Here is an 18895-nt window from a genome sequence, read left to right on the forward strand (position 1 = left end):
GTAACTCTGAGCTTTCCTCTTGGCCAATCAGCTTACTGGGTCAGAACCAGCTGACGGCACAAGGCGAGAGAGAAGAGAAGTTCCCTGCAGGAGGGAAGAAGACGGGACACAAGTGAAGTTCAGAAAACGACCGTTAACCAGCAGGAGAAGCTTCGGTCAAATATTCAAAACCACAACATGAACCTTAAAAATCAAATCCACATCACACACAACGTCTCTCACACAAAACACACACACCGCAGCCGTGAGCTGGTGTGTTCTCCTGCGGCAGGAGGAGGAGGAGGAGGAAGAGGAGGAGGAGGAGGAGGAAGAGGAGAGCATCATATATGCTCCAAAGAGCCAATTGTCACATTTAATTTCACACAGCACATGTAGATCAGGCGTCTCACAGTTCGGCATGTGGCCTTTTCAGTATCGGGAGGGAACTTCAATTCATCCTCACGAGCTGCGTCCGTGGTCTGAATCCCTCCCGGACGGTGGACGTGTCCAAATATTTCCTTCCCTTTCTCTTATGTCAAAGTGCCGGAGAAATAGATGTAAAATATACTTAGAACATAAATTAAATATGAAGATCTGGACACAGAGCTGATATAAACGAAGCTCTGAGCTTCTTCTACTGCGCTTTTATCCACCTCGCCTTTCTAAACAGGGTCCATTAATAATATTAGAGGATGTATACTATCAGCATAATTCAGCGTGCAGCAAACTGTAAAGGTCACCCTCAGTGAAAGAGCCAGTAAACAGGAATCCCCTCGCTCTCACGGGCGCTGAGGTGGAGGAAAACGACTCGCGGCACAATTCTTTCCACTCGTAATTCATTTTACGGGCGTTTCTGTCCACGATCACAAGGGCATGTGAAGTTATATGGAACTTTAGTGACGATTCAGTGACAGGAATTGTTCTCTTAATGTCCCGGATGAGCGAAGACGACGCGGCGTCACATGGAGATATTCCCTGACGCGCCGCTGTGGAGGTTTGATTCAGTATCTGATGAAAGGAAAACCACGTGTCTATGCCAGCTAGGCTAAAAGCTCGTTAGCATTACATCATCAAGACCGGACAAAAGGCGCTCATTTACCAGAGGGGTTTCAAACCCAAGACACAAATACTCTACGCTGAAACAAAAGCTTCTTTCTGGAGCCGCCATCTTGAATGGACTCTACTTGTATATCTGCTCTGCAGTCTTATGGACCACTCGCTGACGGAGCAGACATCAGAGGCATCGGCGGGTTCAGTCTCTTGCCCGAGGAAACTTCGACTCATGGGAGTTATCGTCTTCATTGACATTTTATTCTCACGCTCAGATTCCTTCAGTCTTCATTGTCTCTTCAGAACAAACAGACCAGCTGATTAAATCCAGTAAAAATCAGTGTGATGCTCTTCAGCAGACACAGTCAGGAGCAGCTGTTTGCTCTGATTGTTTCTCTGACACTCAGGCGATAGTGACATGGTTATGAAAAAAAAAAAAGATGGCGACATGAGCTGAAACAGTGAGGAACAAGTCAGCTGGAAGTGTTCTGACTTCTGATGTAATGTAGGATGTAATGGAGTGTATCTGTGATCCTTCACAGGCTGGCAGGCCACCTCTGTTTACACACTGCGCACACACCAACACGGCGCAGTCGCACCACCCTCGCTGAAGTTGTCACAAGGCCTTCTGGGAAATGCAGGAAGCCACCGACTGAAGCAGAAGATGCTGATAACACAAGTTCTCAACTGTGTGCAACAGTCAGTCATTTGACCTTTTCAAATCAAACTAATTTCAGCGTCCAGACGCTTCAGTCAGAGTCCAGATGGCTCAAACGCTCAGCTCAGGCTTGATCTGGTGTTTGCCTGCGAGTCTGTTTCTGGACAGTGGAGGTGAGGGAGCCAGCTGTTGGAGCGCCGTCAGCCGGCTGCTAACCAGCTGCGCTGCCGCTCCTCGGAGCCTCGTTTCGCTTTACTGTAAAAAGCCTGATGTCAGCCGAAGTGAGGAAGCGATCGCCCGCCTCTCTGGACACTGATAACAAGAGCGGCGAAGCACCGGCCATCTGCTCCGACCCCCGTGTGTGAGGGGGAGGTCACCCGCGCCCGCATGCTTCCCCGTGGATCGGACCAGCTAAGCTTTCAAGTGCTGATAAGCCAAAATGTGATTGTGTGCAGTGATTTCTTGTCGAATACTGAATCATTTTAGTTGAATAAAAAACATCAAACCACAAGATCCATTTAGTAGTTATTCTGGAGCTTTCTACTGTATAATACAATCTTCCTCTACAATACAAATGTAGAGATTAAAGCTCCATATTTTCTTCTTCTTCTGTGTTTCATCTGAAGTGTTGATCCATCAGAAGATATAAAAACCATCTCAGTGTAGTTTCACATCTCCTCTCTCAGGCTTCTCTCTGCAGCTCTAGTGACAACAGAGCCAATCAGAGGAGAGGAGGCTCTGAGCCTCACGAAGATGAAAGGCTTATTTCCATTTTCATGCAAAGACAGTAAAGATACGTGAGGCCGGATGACATCACAACACCCTCCAATTAAACCCTGTCATCATAATCAAACATCTGGAAAACATCCCTAAAGTTTCCCACAGCCTCACTGTAATGTTCTGTTCACTTCAAGGTTACCGTGATTCCCTTTTTATATGCAGAGATAACTTCTTTTAACTCCTGAGTCCGCAGACGCTGAAGCAATGAGCGCCATGTTGACTTCAAACCTGTGTGAGTGTAAGTCTGTAACAGCAGCTGTGGACTGGAGGGAACGAGTCTCCCAGCTGTATAAAGATGCTCTGCTGCTGTAAATGTCAGTGTGCAGGTGTTTGTGTGTATCTGCTAGAGCTGTGTTTCAGTGTGTGTGTGTGTGTGTGTGTGTGTGTGTGTGTGTGTGTGTGTGTGTGTAGGCAGGTCTCTTACTTGATGACCGTTCCTTTGGCGCCCCCTGCTGTCGTGAGCATGACCCTGGTGGTGAGGCTGACTCTCAGGTCCTCCTCCTCCAGGCCCAGCAGCTCGGCGCAGTGCTCCAGGGTCTGACTCGACTGGTTCCTGATGGTGCAGCCGCCTGCAAGACGGGGAGAAGGGCAAACATCGTCATCGAGGCTCCTGTCAGGCGTCCGAGGCGGCGAGAGCTCACAGGTTTTTGAAGGGAGCGCTGTCTTGTCATAATATACAACTGTGCAAACCTCTAATCTCCAAAATGAGCATCAGACACTTTGACCTGACAGGAAGTGGAAAGTTTGGAAACTTGAGCACAGCTGTATTTTGTGAACGTCAGCTGTCACACTAAACACCTAAGACTTATATTTGTCATATTACACTATATTGTATATTCTACACGATATTATTGTACTATATGGTACATTATGTTCTAATATAGTAATATAATCCCTACAGTTGTATTTGAGTCTCTGTCCTCGTGCTGCCGCCTCACCTGGATTTCTCCTCCAGGCATCAACGCAGGTGAGTGAGGTTGTTTTTAAGAAATGTGTTTCAGGCTTTAGAGAAGATGAACTGTTAGTGAGCGCTGCTGTCTCACAGTCAGGAGGTTTATGTTTACTTCCGCTTTCCAGAAACAAACGGGTCAACAGGGCGATGGCAGCCGCAGCGCTGACCCGACCCGACCCGCCTCTGATCTGCAGCTGCGGCACAAACCGAACTCTCACAACGAGCCAAAGGATTAAGTGGGAGTAAAATACGAGTGAAGTCATCTTTTAAATCCTCCACATTCCTTGTGCTGACATATCGACGAGCCGGGCCTGCGTGCGACCCCACATGGCGGCGAGGGCGAATAGTCAGAGCTTATTAAGTATGGATGCTCGGAGGCATTAACAGATTCAAGGTGAGCGAGTGAGTGTTAACACCCACGTGCTGTGAGCCGAGCGAGTCCGGGGAGAGACCAACAAAGCCCAGAAGGAAGCGGGTGGGCTGGAGTAGAGACGGGTAGAGACGACGCAGAGGAAACTCGATTCATACTGAGACCTGAGAGAGATCTGGGTTTGTCATATCGTCTGCAGCAGCAGCTGATGAACGGAGGTGAAGGTTACACAAGTTGACATCAAGCCTTTGATCAGTATGTAAAAGCTAATTAATTATATTAAGATTATTTTCCATATTGATTTAATATTTCTAAATTTTACTAATCGTCAACAAATCCTGTGGAAAAAAAAAGAAAACTAATAATAAATTCCTCTAAAATATAAACATTCATTGTTTATTTTAGTTCTCACCACACAAACAGGAGGATGTGATTTGTTGGGGACTATTTTCAGCGGCGGATTGATCCACATTTGGTTCTGTAGTGAGTTTCTGGGGCAGCAGGACTGAGTGTGTGTGAGTCAGAATAAACTACAGTGTGTGTGTTCATGGAGATGAAGGAACATGTCATACAGTCACTGATGTGTTTTTAATGTGTTTGTTTTGGGATATTTGACACTAAGAAAAATATAAAATATCACCTGATTCATAATTGAACCTGTCGAATATGTTTTTCAACAAATGTATCAAGCAAATAGTCAGATGGATCAATAACTTTGTGATTTCCAGTGGGAAGACTGGTTTGATTTATACAGGAAGACCTAGTGCAGCGCAGGACACGTGGTGAGTTACGACACCTGCTTTCAGATGCAACTGTAAAACAGTTTCATACATAAATATTATTCTTAAGTCAATTAAAATAAATAAATAAAACATAATGGCAAAAAAAAAATAGAAAAAAATAAAACCTATATTTGACCACTAACAGTATGTGATGAGGTCGAATCAGTGCATTAATACTAAATCCACTTTTTTGAGTTGGTGAATTAGACTTCTATTGTGTTCACTGTAACAGAGCTGTCAGGCTTCCAGTGTGTTTTGTGGGGGGGGGGTGGTCCTTCAGCTCCATAGAACAGGACTTGACTTTCGAGTTAAACAAACACACCTCGGTTTGCAGACCAAACTTATTTGACTTCTAGATGTTTTTCCAAACTGAGAAAAGCTCTTGTTCTCTCAGCAAATACAAATAAATGTTCTTTAAAACGTCCCTAGAATCCTCCCTCGAGGGACCTCCATCCAAACTGTGAGCAAAGCCGTCCCAAAAAAAACTGTATGATTACCTGACTGAACACACTCCTCTCCTCACTCGCTGTAAACCAGGCGGCATGATACCCACCCGCTGTGAGAGCCAGTCTACTTAATAGGCGCCCCGCTGCGCTCCCTCCTCTTCACTTGCAGCGGGAGAAGAAAAAAAAAAAAAAAACGATGGGGAGGAACTGAGAGCTGAGGAACTTCGCTGCTGAAGTTCAAAGAAGCAGTTGATTTTCATGGAAGCTGAAGCTCCCTGGGGCGTTTGAGTCTCTAACCGCTCTGGAAAAGGAGGCGTGAGATGGGGTGGAGCGTCTGAGACAACCGCGCTGAAATACGCCTCTTGAAACGTAGAGAAAATAACAATCAAGATAATAGCTTGAATGATTTTTTAAAACTATGTAATTAGAAACCCTTGAGTGAAAGTAACAATTCAAGAGGTTTAAAGTCATAAGTTGCTCGTCTTGATTCCTGGGATTTAATTTCATATGAAAAACAAAGGGTGACACCAACGTTTTCAACAGTGCAAAACTTTTGAGTGAACTGAGAAGGAGGGAGACGGGGGCTGAATATTACAGCGATCAATCAAAGAGCAGAGTCTTGAGGGATGAGATCAAAATGGCACCTGCCACTTAGGAACCAAACCGGCGCCGTTTGGGAGAAGGAGAAGAAGAGGCCTGCGAGATGGATGGTTTCTGATACGGAGCAAATGCAATCACAGAGCGCTGCGGGCTGGAAACTCAGGATCATCAGTTAGAGCCGATGATAAACTGTCCATCAGATCACATCTAGAGTCTGAGCTCAGGTGATTCATGGCAGCTCTGATCAGGTGGGATCAATTCCTCCGCTCCAAGTTTTTTATTATTTATTCGGGGCAGAGCACATTGTGCCAGAATTAGCCACTGGACAAATGTCACATTACCAACATTAAATAGTACTTGAATATAACGGGCAGATGCTATTTGCACCCAGAGTGTATGGCCAGTGTGGCTATTTACACCCAGGTGCATAAGGCATGTCAGAGACAAGCACCCAGGTGTCTGCAGCCAACAATGCTATTTGTACCGAGGTGTCTGCAGCCAACAATGCTATTTGCACCCAGGTGTCTGCAGCCAACAGTGCTATTTGCACCCAGGTGTCTGCAGCCAACAGTGCTATTTGCACCTAGGTATCTGTAGCCAACGATGCTATTTGCACCTAGGTGTCTGCAGCCAACAATGCTATTTGCACCTAGGTGTCTGCAGCCAACAATGGTATTTGCACCTAGGTGTCTGCAGCCAACAATGCTATTTGCACCCAGGTGTCTATAGCCAACAATGCTATTTGCACCCAGGTGTCCATAGCCAACAGTGCTATATGCACCCAGGTGTCCATAGCCAACAATTCTATTTGTACTTAGATGGCTGTAGCCAATGTGGCTATTTACACCCAGGTTTCAGGCTCTCCTGGACCACTTCAGAGTCACAACAGAAGTTCTGACAGAAAGGCTTTCCAACATGTGGTTAGATTGTGAAATGGTTTATTTGGTTTATATGGTTTTCATATTATAATCTTTTCACCTAACAAAGTAGTTTTAGAGCCTGAACTGAACCAAACTGCCAAACGTGTGCCACATTTGCCAAATAGTCAAATTTGACTGTAGCCTTTAATCTGCTGGTGCAGGTGACTCATTATAAAACTGTGCATGAACTACATTAGACCAATAACATCTTCACTTCTGAGTTCTTTAATTATCTCAAACAAAAAGCCTGTAACGATGCCTTTGAGGTTCGCCGTCCTTGTGTTATTTTGTTTGTTTTCTGTCTGTTTACCAGAGTCAAACAGTTCAGCTGCTCCAGACTTGCACCGTTGTGACTTTACATCGTCTTCTCTGATAAATGAGCTGCATGTCTCTTTTCTGACCCAACGTCCCCGCATGTTTTTATGTTTTCTAGAGATATAAACGTATCTCGGTTCATTTGAGGTCTTCCTCACTGCAGTGCGATGTGAGCTGTTCACATGTCTCCGCTTTCATCCCTCCAAGGACGACTTCCTCTACATACCACCATGTGCTTTGAGTGAAAAGAGGTGAATGAGTGCGACGTCTCCAGTAGGAGGGAGACTAGGCTTAAGTGGTTTTTACATTTTATTGAATTTGATTCATTGATCCTCGTTCTTATTTAAATCCATATCATTTGAGTAATAAAAGAAGCCAGACTTTACATAAAGCATAAACACATTTAGGCTGCGATTAACAGTAATCTCTGATAATTTATAAGGTATTATTATCATTCATTTAATACTCTTTGTTGTTGAATATTGTCTGTTTTCCTCTTGGTTTCAATTGAGTTCAACCCCATTCACACTAGCATCATGTCTCTGGGGAAGGTTTGATGATTTATACATTACCTGCCAGTGATTTTAATCCTGTCTGGAGAGAGTAATAATTACAGCCGCTGTACCTACTGTTTTTAAGGCAAACTCGTCGGTCCTCCTGTAATTTAAAATCACATCCAGAGCTTTTTTCCCCCTGAGGAACAGCTGCTTGTCCTTCTACTTTTCTTTATTTTATTTTAAATCAGCACGGTGTGATGTGTGGCTCTCAGAGGAAAAATGGTAAAATTCAAAAATAACACCAACATACAGGAACTAATATAGTGATGGAAAAAAGAAAAGCGAGCTTATAAATGAGCTGTAATAACATCAGCCACAGACCGGGATGCTTTTCTCTTCCATCCATAAAACACATCATATCCTGTCACTTCCTGATGGTTAAAATGTCGTCTGGACCGATGAGTTCAATTACATAGTGAAAATTTCAATTCCAGTTAGCAGCATTAGCATTTTCATGCTAATTTCTTTTTTTTTTCCATAAAAGTCAAGAAAATACAATTGTGAATAGTCTGTGTTTCCCCTGAGTGACGTTATTCGAATGAAGACAGCTTTTTTCTTGGGCGATATGATTCCGATTAAACATAACGATTCAAATTGCGTATTAAGCAGGTCAATGCGAACGCACAAAACAGATTCTCCTACGATTCTGCATCCAAATAATCACGTTTTATATCTGGATATTATTGTTCACAGATTTCACGCAGAAACAAAAAGCATGTTTCTTTCTGTAATCTCAAGTTCTAAGAAAAGTTGAGTTATTTCCTTCGTTCAGTTTCTGAGGTATTTTCATATGTTTCTGTTCGGGGCATTTGGCAGCAGCTCACCTGACGTGCTTCCCGCCTCCTCGAAGTCGATGTTTCCGAGGTGCAGCACGCCGGCCACCACCCTGAACAGGTCCAGCTTCTCCGTGTCGTCCAGGCCGATCTTCTTCATGGCCACGCACATCCTGTTGAAGTCGCCGTGGTCGTCCAGCAGCGGGTCCTTCAGAGGGCCCGACTTCAAGTGCTGAGGAGCCAGGACAGAGCGCACACGGTTACTAAACTCTGAACCTTCATCTCCTTAAACCATCTGCTCATTTATCCTTTTTTTTAAAAAACCGTTTCAACTCATTTACTTTTATTCTGTCTTTCCAACTTTCTCTCATCTTCACTTTCATCTTCCTTTTCGTCGCCCCCTGCGCCCTCACCTTCTCACCCTGCACTAACAGGCACCTCTCTTCTTTTAATCTTCTTCCAAACTCGTTCTCCCTCAGCTATTTACCTGCTTCCTCTTTTGTGTGCATTACCTCGAGTGTGTTGTGTGGCTTTATCTAAGCAGCATTTTAAAAACATCGTTTGATTCTACATTGACTCAACACGACGTATACAACTCTCTTTTCCCTGGGATGTATTCTGTACAGAAAAGTGAAAAGCAGAATAAGCAGCACACGACAAAATCTCCATCGGCAGCAGAGAGAAGGCAAAGACAGAGAAGGAGGAAACAAACACACCTGAGTAACCGGCTCTAGAATGTCACAGTCTGATGATATCCGCAGGCTAAACTCCAGACCCACCACTCTGTGTTTAACCAGCTTCCTGTTGGGTTTTCATTTCCCCATCGAGGCTCGTGAAGTCGAATCACGACAGTCAGTGGAAGGAAGCGACGGTCGCTGATAAAGTCCTGATAAAGCTTTGTCGCGCCCCGTGAGGCAACAACCGCTTTGGCAAATTCAGTTCAACAAGCGTTTTATTTCTCCAGAAGGAGCAAGTTTAACAGACTTTTGGAGGTTTTTTGCTTTTGGTTTGGTGAGAAAAATGCCACTTAAACTATCGACAAGGTGACAAACACAATGTGCAAGGATTTCTTGACAGGTGGACACATCCAGCAGAGATTCGTGCTCAGACAGAAATGTTTAAGAGACCAGAGTCTGGACTGATCATCTCATTCTGAAAAAAGTGAATGGCGTCAGGTTTGGTAGGATTGTTTATTTTATCGTCTTCTCTATTTTGGACTCTTCACTACATCATCATCATCATCATCATCATAGACGAGAAGGTGGTTTTTTGTCTGTGTGTGTGTGTGTGTGTGAGGAATATGTATCTCAGATTAAAAATAAATTTAATGAAATCTGGTAGAAAGTCAGGCCTTGAGAGAAGAGTAGATTCTTTCTTATGAGTTTCCCCTGATGTGTTTCTGCCCCCTAGTGGCCAAAACTGAAGTATTGCGGCTTTAATATTGTGAGAATGTGCATTTTTTAATATTTTTATTAGCTGCTTATGAAATACTGCATTTAAATGACGAAGATCTGGCACTTCTAATTTGGGATTTTTGATGCATATTATGATAGAAGTTCGATTTAGCTGAAATAAATTGTTGATTTGCTAAATTAACGTTCCGTCTCTTTGTATCAGGAAAAGAATCCAACCCAATCTATGTAAAATAAAAGTTATAGCTGTCTTTGTTTGTGCTGTAAAAGTATTGATCTGATGAGGCTGCTGGTCTCTGAAGACAACGACCGGACTTTAAGCTAATAAACATTATGTCTTGTGACGGGACCGTTCCCTAGAACATAACATGGAAACAGTAAAACATAAAGAAACTTTCCTAAATCAGCATTTTATTTTCTGTCAGTGTCAGTTTGGGACGGCGTCTTCACCACTGCACTGTGACATTCTGAGAGACACAACGGCGACCTCACAGGAGACGTCGGCTCGACTGAGACTCTACACAGCAGAGGAAAGCAGGAAACCACAGAGAGCAACTCCAGAGGTGGAGGGAAGACAGAAACGGCACATGCAGTAACCCCAACACACTCCGAGGAGATGTGAAGTTTCCCCAACATTCACATCGACTTCCAGATTCAGAGAGGAGGAGGAGGAGGAGGAGGAGGACTGAATCACCTTGTCATCCTGCGTGATAGGAGCCGGAGCAGTGAGGAGACATACAGTACATCATTTATCAGTGATTACAGCAAAGAGTGTGACTACAACTGACCTGGATCCAATTTGCAAACAAGGCTTTCGTGCATTTGTTTTACTGAACCTGAAGCACCAGGCGGGAGGAGGCGGGGGCGGAGGCGGGGGGGGGGGGGGTGAGACACCACCTTCAGATCCACACATTTGTCTTCCTGAAGTTTAAGCTGGTCTTATCTCCCCTCAGTGTGAAGCTACTTTAAAGTGAACGCAGGGGACTTCTCTCTAAACCTGGACTCTATCAGATCTTATCACCGCTGTCCTGCTGCCCTCTTCTTCCCTCTTCTTCCCTCTTCTTCCCTCTTCTTCCCTCTTCTTCCCTCCTGCTGCTGCGAGTCGAGTTCAGGCACAAAGCTGAGGATTTTTTATTTATTCATTTATTTTTGCAAATGCTTTTTCCTGCCGAGCATCTGCTGACTCTCCTTTTGAAGTAGTGAAATAAAGCAAAAGCCCTTCGCAAACTTTTCTCAGGCCATTTCCCAGGACAAAGCTCTTCCCTCCGTTTGTGTGTTTTCTCAAAACAGAACAAGACTCCCGCTCAGACAGACCTGCAGAGATCACAATAATAAGATGTGGGACAATTGTTCTCCTGCAGTATCTTCACTATTCGTTGGTTTGTTTTTGTTCAACTTCCAAATGTCTCCACAGTCTGACGCTCCTCCCGTCACCCATCACACACCCTGAATGTATTAAGGAAGTAGAGCTCGTCTAACACTGTGCAACTTTTGCTTTTCATGTAAATGATCTATCGTTTCCTTCCTCCCTGGCTCGTCACATGTATCTGATCTTTTCCTGACGTTTTATCAAACACAAGGAAATTGAAGACAGTTCTTTGAACACATGAAGCAGGACGTCTCTCTACACGTCATTATATTAACTGAGTTTGGGTTATTTATTTCTAAACAAGCGAGGAGGAGGAAAGAAGAAAGTAGAGGAGAAGAGGAAAGTGATCATCTGATTTTGACTGATTATGTCGAAGTAAAGATTTCATATACACAAATTTAAAACAGTTTTTAAATGTTTTGAAATGAAATGATCTCTTTAAACATGTTTAAAAACTCCTTTCATTGTTTTTTCTCGTTTTAAAGTGATGAGTCAATGATAGGAACTTTTATTTTGGAGATTTTCATGAGTTGGAAAATGTTGGGAACCACTGCTTTATGTCAAATATAAGAAATCCTGCAGCTACAGGAGATCATCAAACACTCAGGGTTATTATGATGGATAAAAATATCACAACAAACGATGATACATTATTTAAGGTTTGAGGAAACGTGAAAGCTGACAGATTGGATTTTCTAGGTTTCAGTGATCCCAATGTATTTAATTAGAAATCTATATAATTGGATTTATGAGCCTCAGCAGAATACTGTCTTCAGCGGGGACAGAACAGCACCAATCTCTGCTCCATGTTCCTCTTAATAGCTATAATAATTAATAACGCTGCACTGCGGGGAGCGCTGTACACAGCCCCAGTAATGGAATACTTGTGCATAATTAATCAAAGGCCGAAGGCAAAGGAAGAAGCTCATTTCACACGATGAGGTTTTCTTATTAATGCGGCGCATTAGAAGTCTTTGTGCTGCGCTGAGACTCTCGGCCCGGCTGCTAATTAAAATGTTTGCTGTTTGAAAAAGAAGCATCTGAACTTATTCTGGAAATTATGAGATTACAGGAGCAGTAGCTGGTGTGCAGGGAGGAAATCCAGGCCAGAGACAACAACGGCGCTAATGAAACATCTGAGAGGATCTTTGTTGTTGAGACGATCTGCTGCCGAGGTTCGTCTTCTTTAACATGACTGTAGCAAAACGATCTTTTAAAATTACACACATATATTCAACAGGATGCTTTGCCAAGATATTCTCAGCTTCACTGTCCAAGTTTCACACCTCAGCTGCTCGAGGGAAGAGTTCATCCAGTCGTGGGTTTGAACCTTAAAGCTCCTCCAGTCTAAAGGTCTGTGTCCATGTGTAGTGTGATTATAGATCAGGTCTAGCTTCTATATTAATACTGTGAAAGTATCAAAGCCTCAGTCCACAGAGAAATGCACACAGCCTGTATTCAGAAACTGAGCCTTAAAACCAGCCGTCAGGACTTCTGGAACTTTGTGATGTCACAACAAAGCAGTCACCAAGCCCCGCCCACCTGGACCCACCATCCAAACCTTGCAGGATTTGGTTTCTCTCAGTGTTTTTACCTGAAATCTGCTAATTTTTTATAGGATCACTCAGAAAACAGTCAGCCAATCAGAAGAGAGGATCAGAGCCTCCTCTCTTCTGATTGGCTCACCGACCTGTTGTTACTAGAGCTGCAGAGAGAAGCCTGAGAGAGGAGATGTAAAACTACACTGAGATGGTTTTTGGTTCTTAAAACCACAAATATATCTAAAGTGATTCTTGCACAGTGGTTTCACTTTAATTCCCTTCACAGCTGAGTTTGTCTTTATTCTTGGATGAGAGGGAGAAACACAAACAAACATTTATATTTTCATTCAAATAAAAAGAAAACTAATTCCCAGTTTCCACAAACCGGGATTACCTGGAGTAACCGAGGGCAACCAATAAGAAACCAATAATCCGAATCACACCTGATAAATCTGTTCAGCTGGAGATGCTGAGCAAACAGCAGAGGACGAGAGAGGGAAGGACAAACAGAGGAACAGAAAGAGAGAGGGGGAGGAGGGGGAGGGGGAGGGGGTGATGGGCTGTGAATCAAACGTCCTGCACAGTAAAAAGGAGGCGGTGAATCTGAATGAATCTGCTGAGTCAGGTTTGACGAGGCACTGATGGAGTCTGCGGAGCGACTGTTTCCTTTCTTGCGGCCCACGGGGCGACGGGGAGGCTTCGCTCCTCGCTGCTCTCAGTTTGAAAGAGCTTGTGACTAAGATTGAGAAAATGAAGGAGGAGGAAAAGGAGCTTTGTGTTTTACAGCTGAATGAAATCACTCACTCAATTATTCTCATGTGAATATCGTGAAGATTTGCTGCTTTTCTTTCTCCTTGTTTGTTTGTTGAAGAAAATAACAGAGGTGTTGTGATCAGAATGTGATCAGATCCGCGTGAACACTTCATCATACTAACCGTTTTATTGATTTTCACTGATCGTCCTCTCGCTGGTGAAACTTCCTCTGCTCTATTTGCACTTTGATTGTAAAGTGCAGTTCACTGAATCTAAAGTCGGCCATGATGAACATCTGAGGGTTTGATCAGATGCTTCAGTTTGTTAGTCAGCGGGTTAACCACTGTATCTGCTCGGCTAATTACAACTGTCATTAGTCCAAATCTGATCCTGCAGCAGCTGCTCATGTTTCATGTTTTCTTGTTAGTAGTTGTGTCGTCTGTCACGTCGACGTTAGATCACTGTCCTGCCAGAAGGAGTAAAACTCGGATCTATTGTCTTCAAATGTTCATTATTTCTCCATAAACGTTACCTCAGTGTTGCTAAATGGAACGGCACAAGAGAAGAAGAAGGAGAAGAGGAAGAAGAGGAAGAAGAGGAGAAATGAAGTCAGGTCAGAAGGAAGGCCGGCTGTACTGTACCTCTGGGCTCTTGCGATTCTGCATGATGTTCTTGTCTGTGTCTTTGGAGGCAAAGAAGCGAGTGCATCCTCTGTTCAGGTACTGCAGGACACAAAGACACAAAGACACAGAAGGAAACATTTCACTATTATGATGTGAACTTTATTTATACGACGCTGTAAAAGGACGAGAAGGAAGGGAAATCATAAGAGAGGATTCACTGGGAGCAGTTCCATTAACCCGCAGCAGGATGGAGGCCTCATGGAAACACTGAGTGTGTCTGAAACTTTCTGATCTGATCTCTTTCCTGGAGTTTCAGTCGTCACATTTTCTCTTGTATCTGCATCTGATGAGAAAGTCTGACTCCACAGTTCAGGATTCACCTCAATATCTCAATTTGCATTTGCACAAAGAGCCCCCCCCCCCCGTAACTGATTGTATACCTGTTTTCATTGCTGTATGCAGAGAGACGAGGTGATGACGACTCAGACGCAGATTTCCCAGGTGACTTAGGGGGGGAGGGGGGGGGGGTCCTTGTGGCCGAGCAGATGGACATAAACAAAAAGTTTCATTACAGAAGAAGCCACGAGGAGGACGCGGCGCTCATTCAGCTCCTCCGTCGCCTCCGCACATTCCAGATGGGACACGTTTTGTTCCCTTGTTTTCCATCTCTGCAGACGCTTGTTCAATCTCAACTCTTACAAAAAAATAACCCCCCAGTGTCGCCGTCGCTGCTCCGGTGGCGCGTTCAGCTTTTCCCTCCCGGACGTCTTACAAGACATCCAGAGAATAAAGGAAGGATGAGTCGGGAATGAGAATGAGCTTCAGGTGCGACGGTGAAACACGACGGGCTGTGATTGGTCGGGCTCCTCTGTGTGGACCTTCAAGTCTCAAACAGCATTACTGACACTGTTATTATCAATGGGCAGAATTAAAAGGGACTTTTATTTTGACACGTGAGGACTTTTATCTCCAGCTCTTATCTACAACTTTGTGAGTCACTTTAAACCAAAGCCATTTTTTCTTTTTTTTTTTTAATCTTAAAAAACTTCCTGAACTCACTTGAACGCACCTCATCCCTCTCCTCTGGTGCACAAACCCAGAGTCAGTCCATCACCGCTGAGCCGGACCCTCGTCTGCTGCTGACAGAGAACTCACTGAATCTCTTCGTCCTCTGTCCACCAGCAGGGAGAACTGGAGATATATGAAGCTATTAGAAGCTGCTCCAGTGACCGCGGGAGGTGTAATAAGTTGCCGGGTGGGTGGGGACACAGCGGAGGAGCGGCGGCGCTTTAAACCCAGAGAGTGATGCGTGTGAGAACAGAGCGTTGAATTGAGACGCTGCCAATAGAAGGAAGAGATTTTGTTCTCTGCTCCGACAGTGGAGACGAGAGTGACTCAGCTCTTTACTGAACAAAGACAAAGATCTGATCTGGTCAAATACACAATGAGGCACTTGAAAGCATCTGTGTTTTTCTTTGTTATGGATATTAGAGATTTTATTATTCCTTATTTTAATTTCTCTAATTAATTTTTTAATTAATCTGCAATTTATCTGATAATCATTTACCTGGATGCAGCTTCTCACTGGAGCAGATCGGCTGCTTTACTTTATCGCATGTGAGAGTGCACCGATCACTGTCAGGGTTTTAAACTTAAAACATCATTTTTTGATTGTTTTCATTATTTTCTGACTTTTAAAGAAACAAACAATTAGTCCATTAACAGAAAACATCAGCAGGACACTGATCCATTATGAAAATAAGGGTTAATCATGACTGTGTTGATGTGAAGTACGTACATCATCATGTCTTACTTTCTGTTCTAGTTTATCTTGATGGTGTTGCTCTGTCTGTTGGATATCGTCACCTGTGAAGACGTAGTGAACGTGCTGCGTCAGCGTTGTGTTTATAACGTGTTGCACTGCCTCCAAAAGACAGAAAAACTCAATTAATTCACCGTTAACAAAGTGTTTTGTACATTTGTGTTTTAGTATTTCTCCACTAGAGTTTTATTCCTGGCGACATGAAGAACACTTTGACACAGACTTTAGATTTTATTGTTGGGAATCATATCTGTAACTTATATCTGTTAGCTGTGTTGGGTTTGTAAGAAAGTGTTGTTCAGCTTCAGAGGTGCTGGGATGCAGATGCAGGCCAGCTGTTTCCAGCTGTTTCCAGTCTTTACGCTAAGCTAAGCTAAGCTAAGCTAACAGGCTGCCAGTTGTTGCTTCAGTTTCCTCATTGAGGAGCGAGAATGAGCAAGTTTCCCAAAATCTCAAACTCTTGATACTTTCTCAGCTCAGATTTCAGTTTTGAGTCTGAGAAAACAAAGTTGCATCATTTGGGTTCGAAGGTCGACATGTATGAATTGTTTTTTGTGAATATTTTTTATTTTGGTTCTTTAGCACCATGTAGTTTGCGAGCTGTTTTCTGAGAGCGTTTCCACGGATACGACTCTGACAGGCGAGACAGCCAAAGATCAATACGTCTGTCTGCGCCTTCATTTGAGCGACGGCAGTAATGTCTCAGCCATTATCTGTCCATTACCCACTTTTACTGCGGCCATCACTGTGGCTTTCTCTGTTTGTGACCGGAGGTCAGAGATTCATGTTCAACAGAGAACAAACCTGACGGTGTGATCGTCCTCTGCTCGCTCCGCCGCCGACAGTGATGGACGCTGAGCGGCGAGGGGCGCAGCAGCCAGATGGGCTCCAGCTTTAATACAGATCTGTTGCCAGAGACAGCTGGACTCAGTGACGGCTCAGTGCTGCCATCTGGCGTCCATAACGCTTCACGGCTCCATGGGCTCTTAAAGGCTGAGTCCCGCCCCAGCCCTGCAGCATGGAGGTTTATATGGGGCTTTTTATTGCTTCTCTTGGAAGGTTTGTGAGTCAAGTCGGTGAGTCCAGGTTGTATTCAGATTAATCAGCTCATGTAACGTCCCGTCTTTGGGTCAATAACATGGTGCATCATCATCATCGTCACAAGAGAGAACTGTGTTTCCTGCGGCGAGTGAGCGCCGTGAGGAGAAAGGAGTGAACTGGTGAAACTCGGGCGCCGTGAGGATCCGGTCGGGTTGACCCCGGTTTGGAGCGGCTCCAGTTCTCCTGGGGTTTATTTCAAACCTCTCTTTTCATCTGAGCTGGAGCTTGTTGTTTTTGGAAGTTTATTTCTGCACATCAGATCTCACCCAGCACCAAATGTGATGCCATCTGTCTGTTCCTTCATTCCTTCATTCATTCATTCATTCATTCATCCCACACATGGATTTATGAGCCACCAAAAGGACAAAAAGAGAGAAACTGAAGGATGTTTTGTCTCGTACCCTGAACGTGTCCGGGGAGCTGAGGTGAAACTTCTGCCTGATGTCCTCGGGCGCTCCGGCGCACAGTCGGTAGAAGATGTGGTAGTTTCTCTCCTCTGGACTCTGTCTGCAGATCCTCGACTTCTCCAGCAGGTAGTGAGACACGAAGCCGCCGACCACGGCGTTCTGACAACAAACACACAGACAAAACGCTAACGCCACAGAAACACACTAATACCCGTTAATAACTGTTTTATTTGACCATTTGTGGGCTGGTTGTGCTGCTGTCTCTGAGTTGAAGATTAGCAACAGCTATAAACTCTGTTTCATGCTTTGTATTGGAACTATGTTAAATTGCATCGTCCCTATTTCATAAATCAATAAACTAAAATAAACAGTTTGATAAAGTCTTGATAAAACGAAATGTGCTGATTTATAGCAGATATGCAGAAACACACGGAGAGAAAAGTGAGAAAAACTCATTTACTGTTTGTTTGGATTTTTGCTGCGTGAGCATCTAAGTTCTTATTCATGAACGCAGAGATGTACGTTAAGTGGATATGAAGCTCAGTACAAACAGTTCAAGCTGAATAACCACGGCGATTAGGCTTCATATTTAATTCATAACGTCTCATTGTTTGTAACTCTGAGCTCAGGAGACTCGCGCCGCGTCTACCTTCTCATTGAAGTGGATCTCCACAAACTTCCCGAAGCGACTGCTGTTGTTGTTCCGGACGGTTTTCGCGTTTCCGAAAGCTTCCAGCAAAGGGTTGGCTGCCGGGAGAGAGAGAGAGAGAGAGAGACAGAGAGAGAGAGAGAGAGAGAGAGAAAGAGAGAGACAGAGAGAGAGAGAGAGAGAGACAGAGAGAGAGAGACAGAGAGAAAGAGAGAGAGAGAGAGAGACAGAGAGAGACAGAGAGAGAGAGAGACAGAGACAGCAGAGAGACAGAGAGAGGAGAGGAACGAGAACGAGAGAAGGAAGTAGGAGAGAGCAGAAATCACGAGGAGAGAGAAGTCAAGAGAGAGAGAGAGAGACGAAGAAGAGAGAGAGAGAAGAAGAGAAGAGAGAGAGAGAGACGAGAGAGACCGGACGTGAGTAGATAGATAGAGAGAGAGAACGCAGGAGTAGAGGACCGAGAGAGAGAGGAGAGAAGAGAGAAAGACAGAGAGAGAGAGAGAAGAGACAGAGACCGTGAGAGGAGAGACGAGGGAGACAGAAGACGAGAGAGAGAGAGAGAGAAGAGAGGAGAGAGAGAGAGACAGAAGAGAGAGAGAGAGAGAGAAGACCAGACGAGAGAGAGCGAGAGAGAGAGAGAGACAGAAGACAGAGAGAGAGAAGACACGAGAAAGAACAGAGAGAAGAGAGAGGGAGACAGAGAGAGGAGAGAGAGAGAGAGAGAGACACACAGAGAGAGAGAGAGACAGACAGAGAGAGACGAGAGAGAGAGAGACGAGAGAGAGACAGACAGAAGATGAGAGAGAGAGAGAGAATGCGCGCACGATCAGACGAGAGAGAGACGAGAGACGAGAGAGCAGAGAGAGAGAGTTAGAACAGATGACAGACAGAGAGAGAGAGAGAGAGAGAGAACGACAGAGAGAGAGAGAGAGACAGACAGAGAGAGAAGAGAGAGAGAGACAAGAGAGAGAACGACAGGAGAGAGAGAGAGAGACGAAGAGAGAGAGAGAAGAGAACACAGAGAGAGAGAGAGAGA

General features: G+C 44.4%; 1 protein-coding gene across 1 annotated transcript in view; it reads right to left on the reverse strand.

Moving 5' to 3' along the window:
- The window catches only part of LOC111240293 (unconventional myosin-VI-like), a 108797-nt gene that overhangs the window by 61605 nt on the left and 28297 nt on the right, over positions 1-18895 (reverse strand). Inside the window, exons 9-12 of the mRNA XM_022770248.1 lie at positions 17205-17369; positions 13899-13979; positions 8234-8414; positions 2892-3036 (exon numbers count right to left, since the gene is read on the reverse strand). Coding sequence (XP_022625969.1) covers positions 2892-3036; positions 8234-8414; positions 13899-13979; positions 17205-17369 — 572 coding nt within the window. The remainder of the gene's footprint in view (positions 1-2891; positions 3037-8233; positions 8415-13898; positions 13980-17204; positions 17370-18895) is intronic.

This window comes from Seriola dumerili, unplaced genomic scaffold (assembly GCF_002260705.1).
Source record: "Seriola dumerili isolate Sdu_G_001 unplaced genomic scaffold, Sdu_1.0 BDQW01000025.1, whole genome shotgun sequence".
Taxonomy (NCBI): Eukaryota; Metazoa; Chordata; class Actinopteri; order Carangiformes; family Carangidae; genus Seriola; species Seriola dumerili.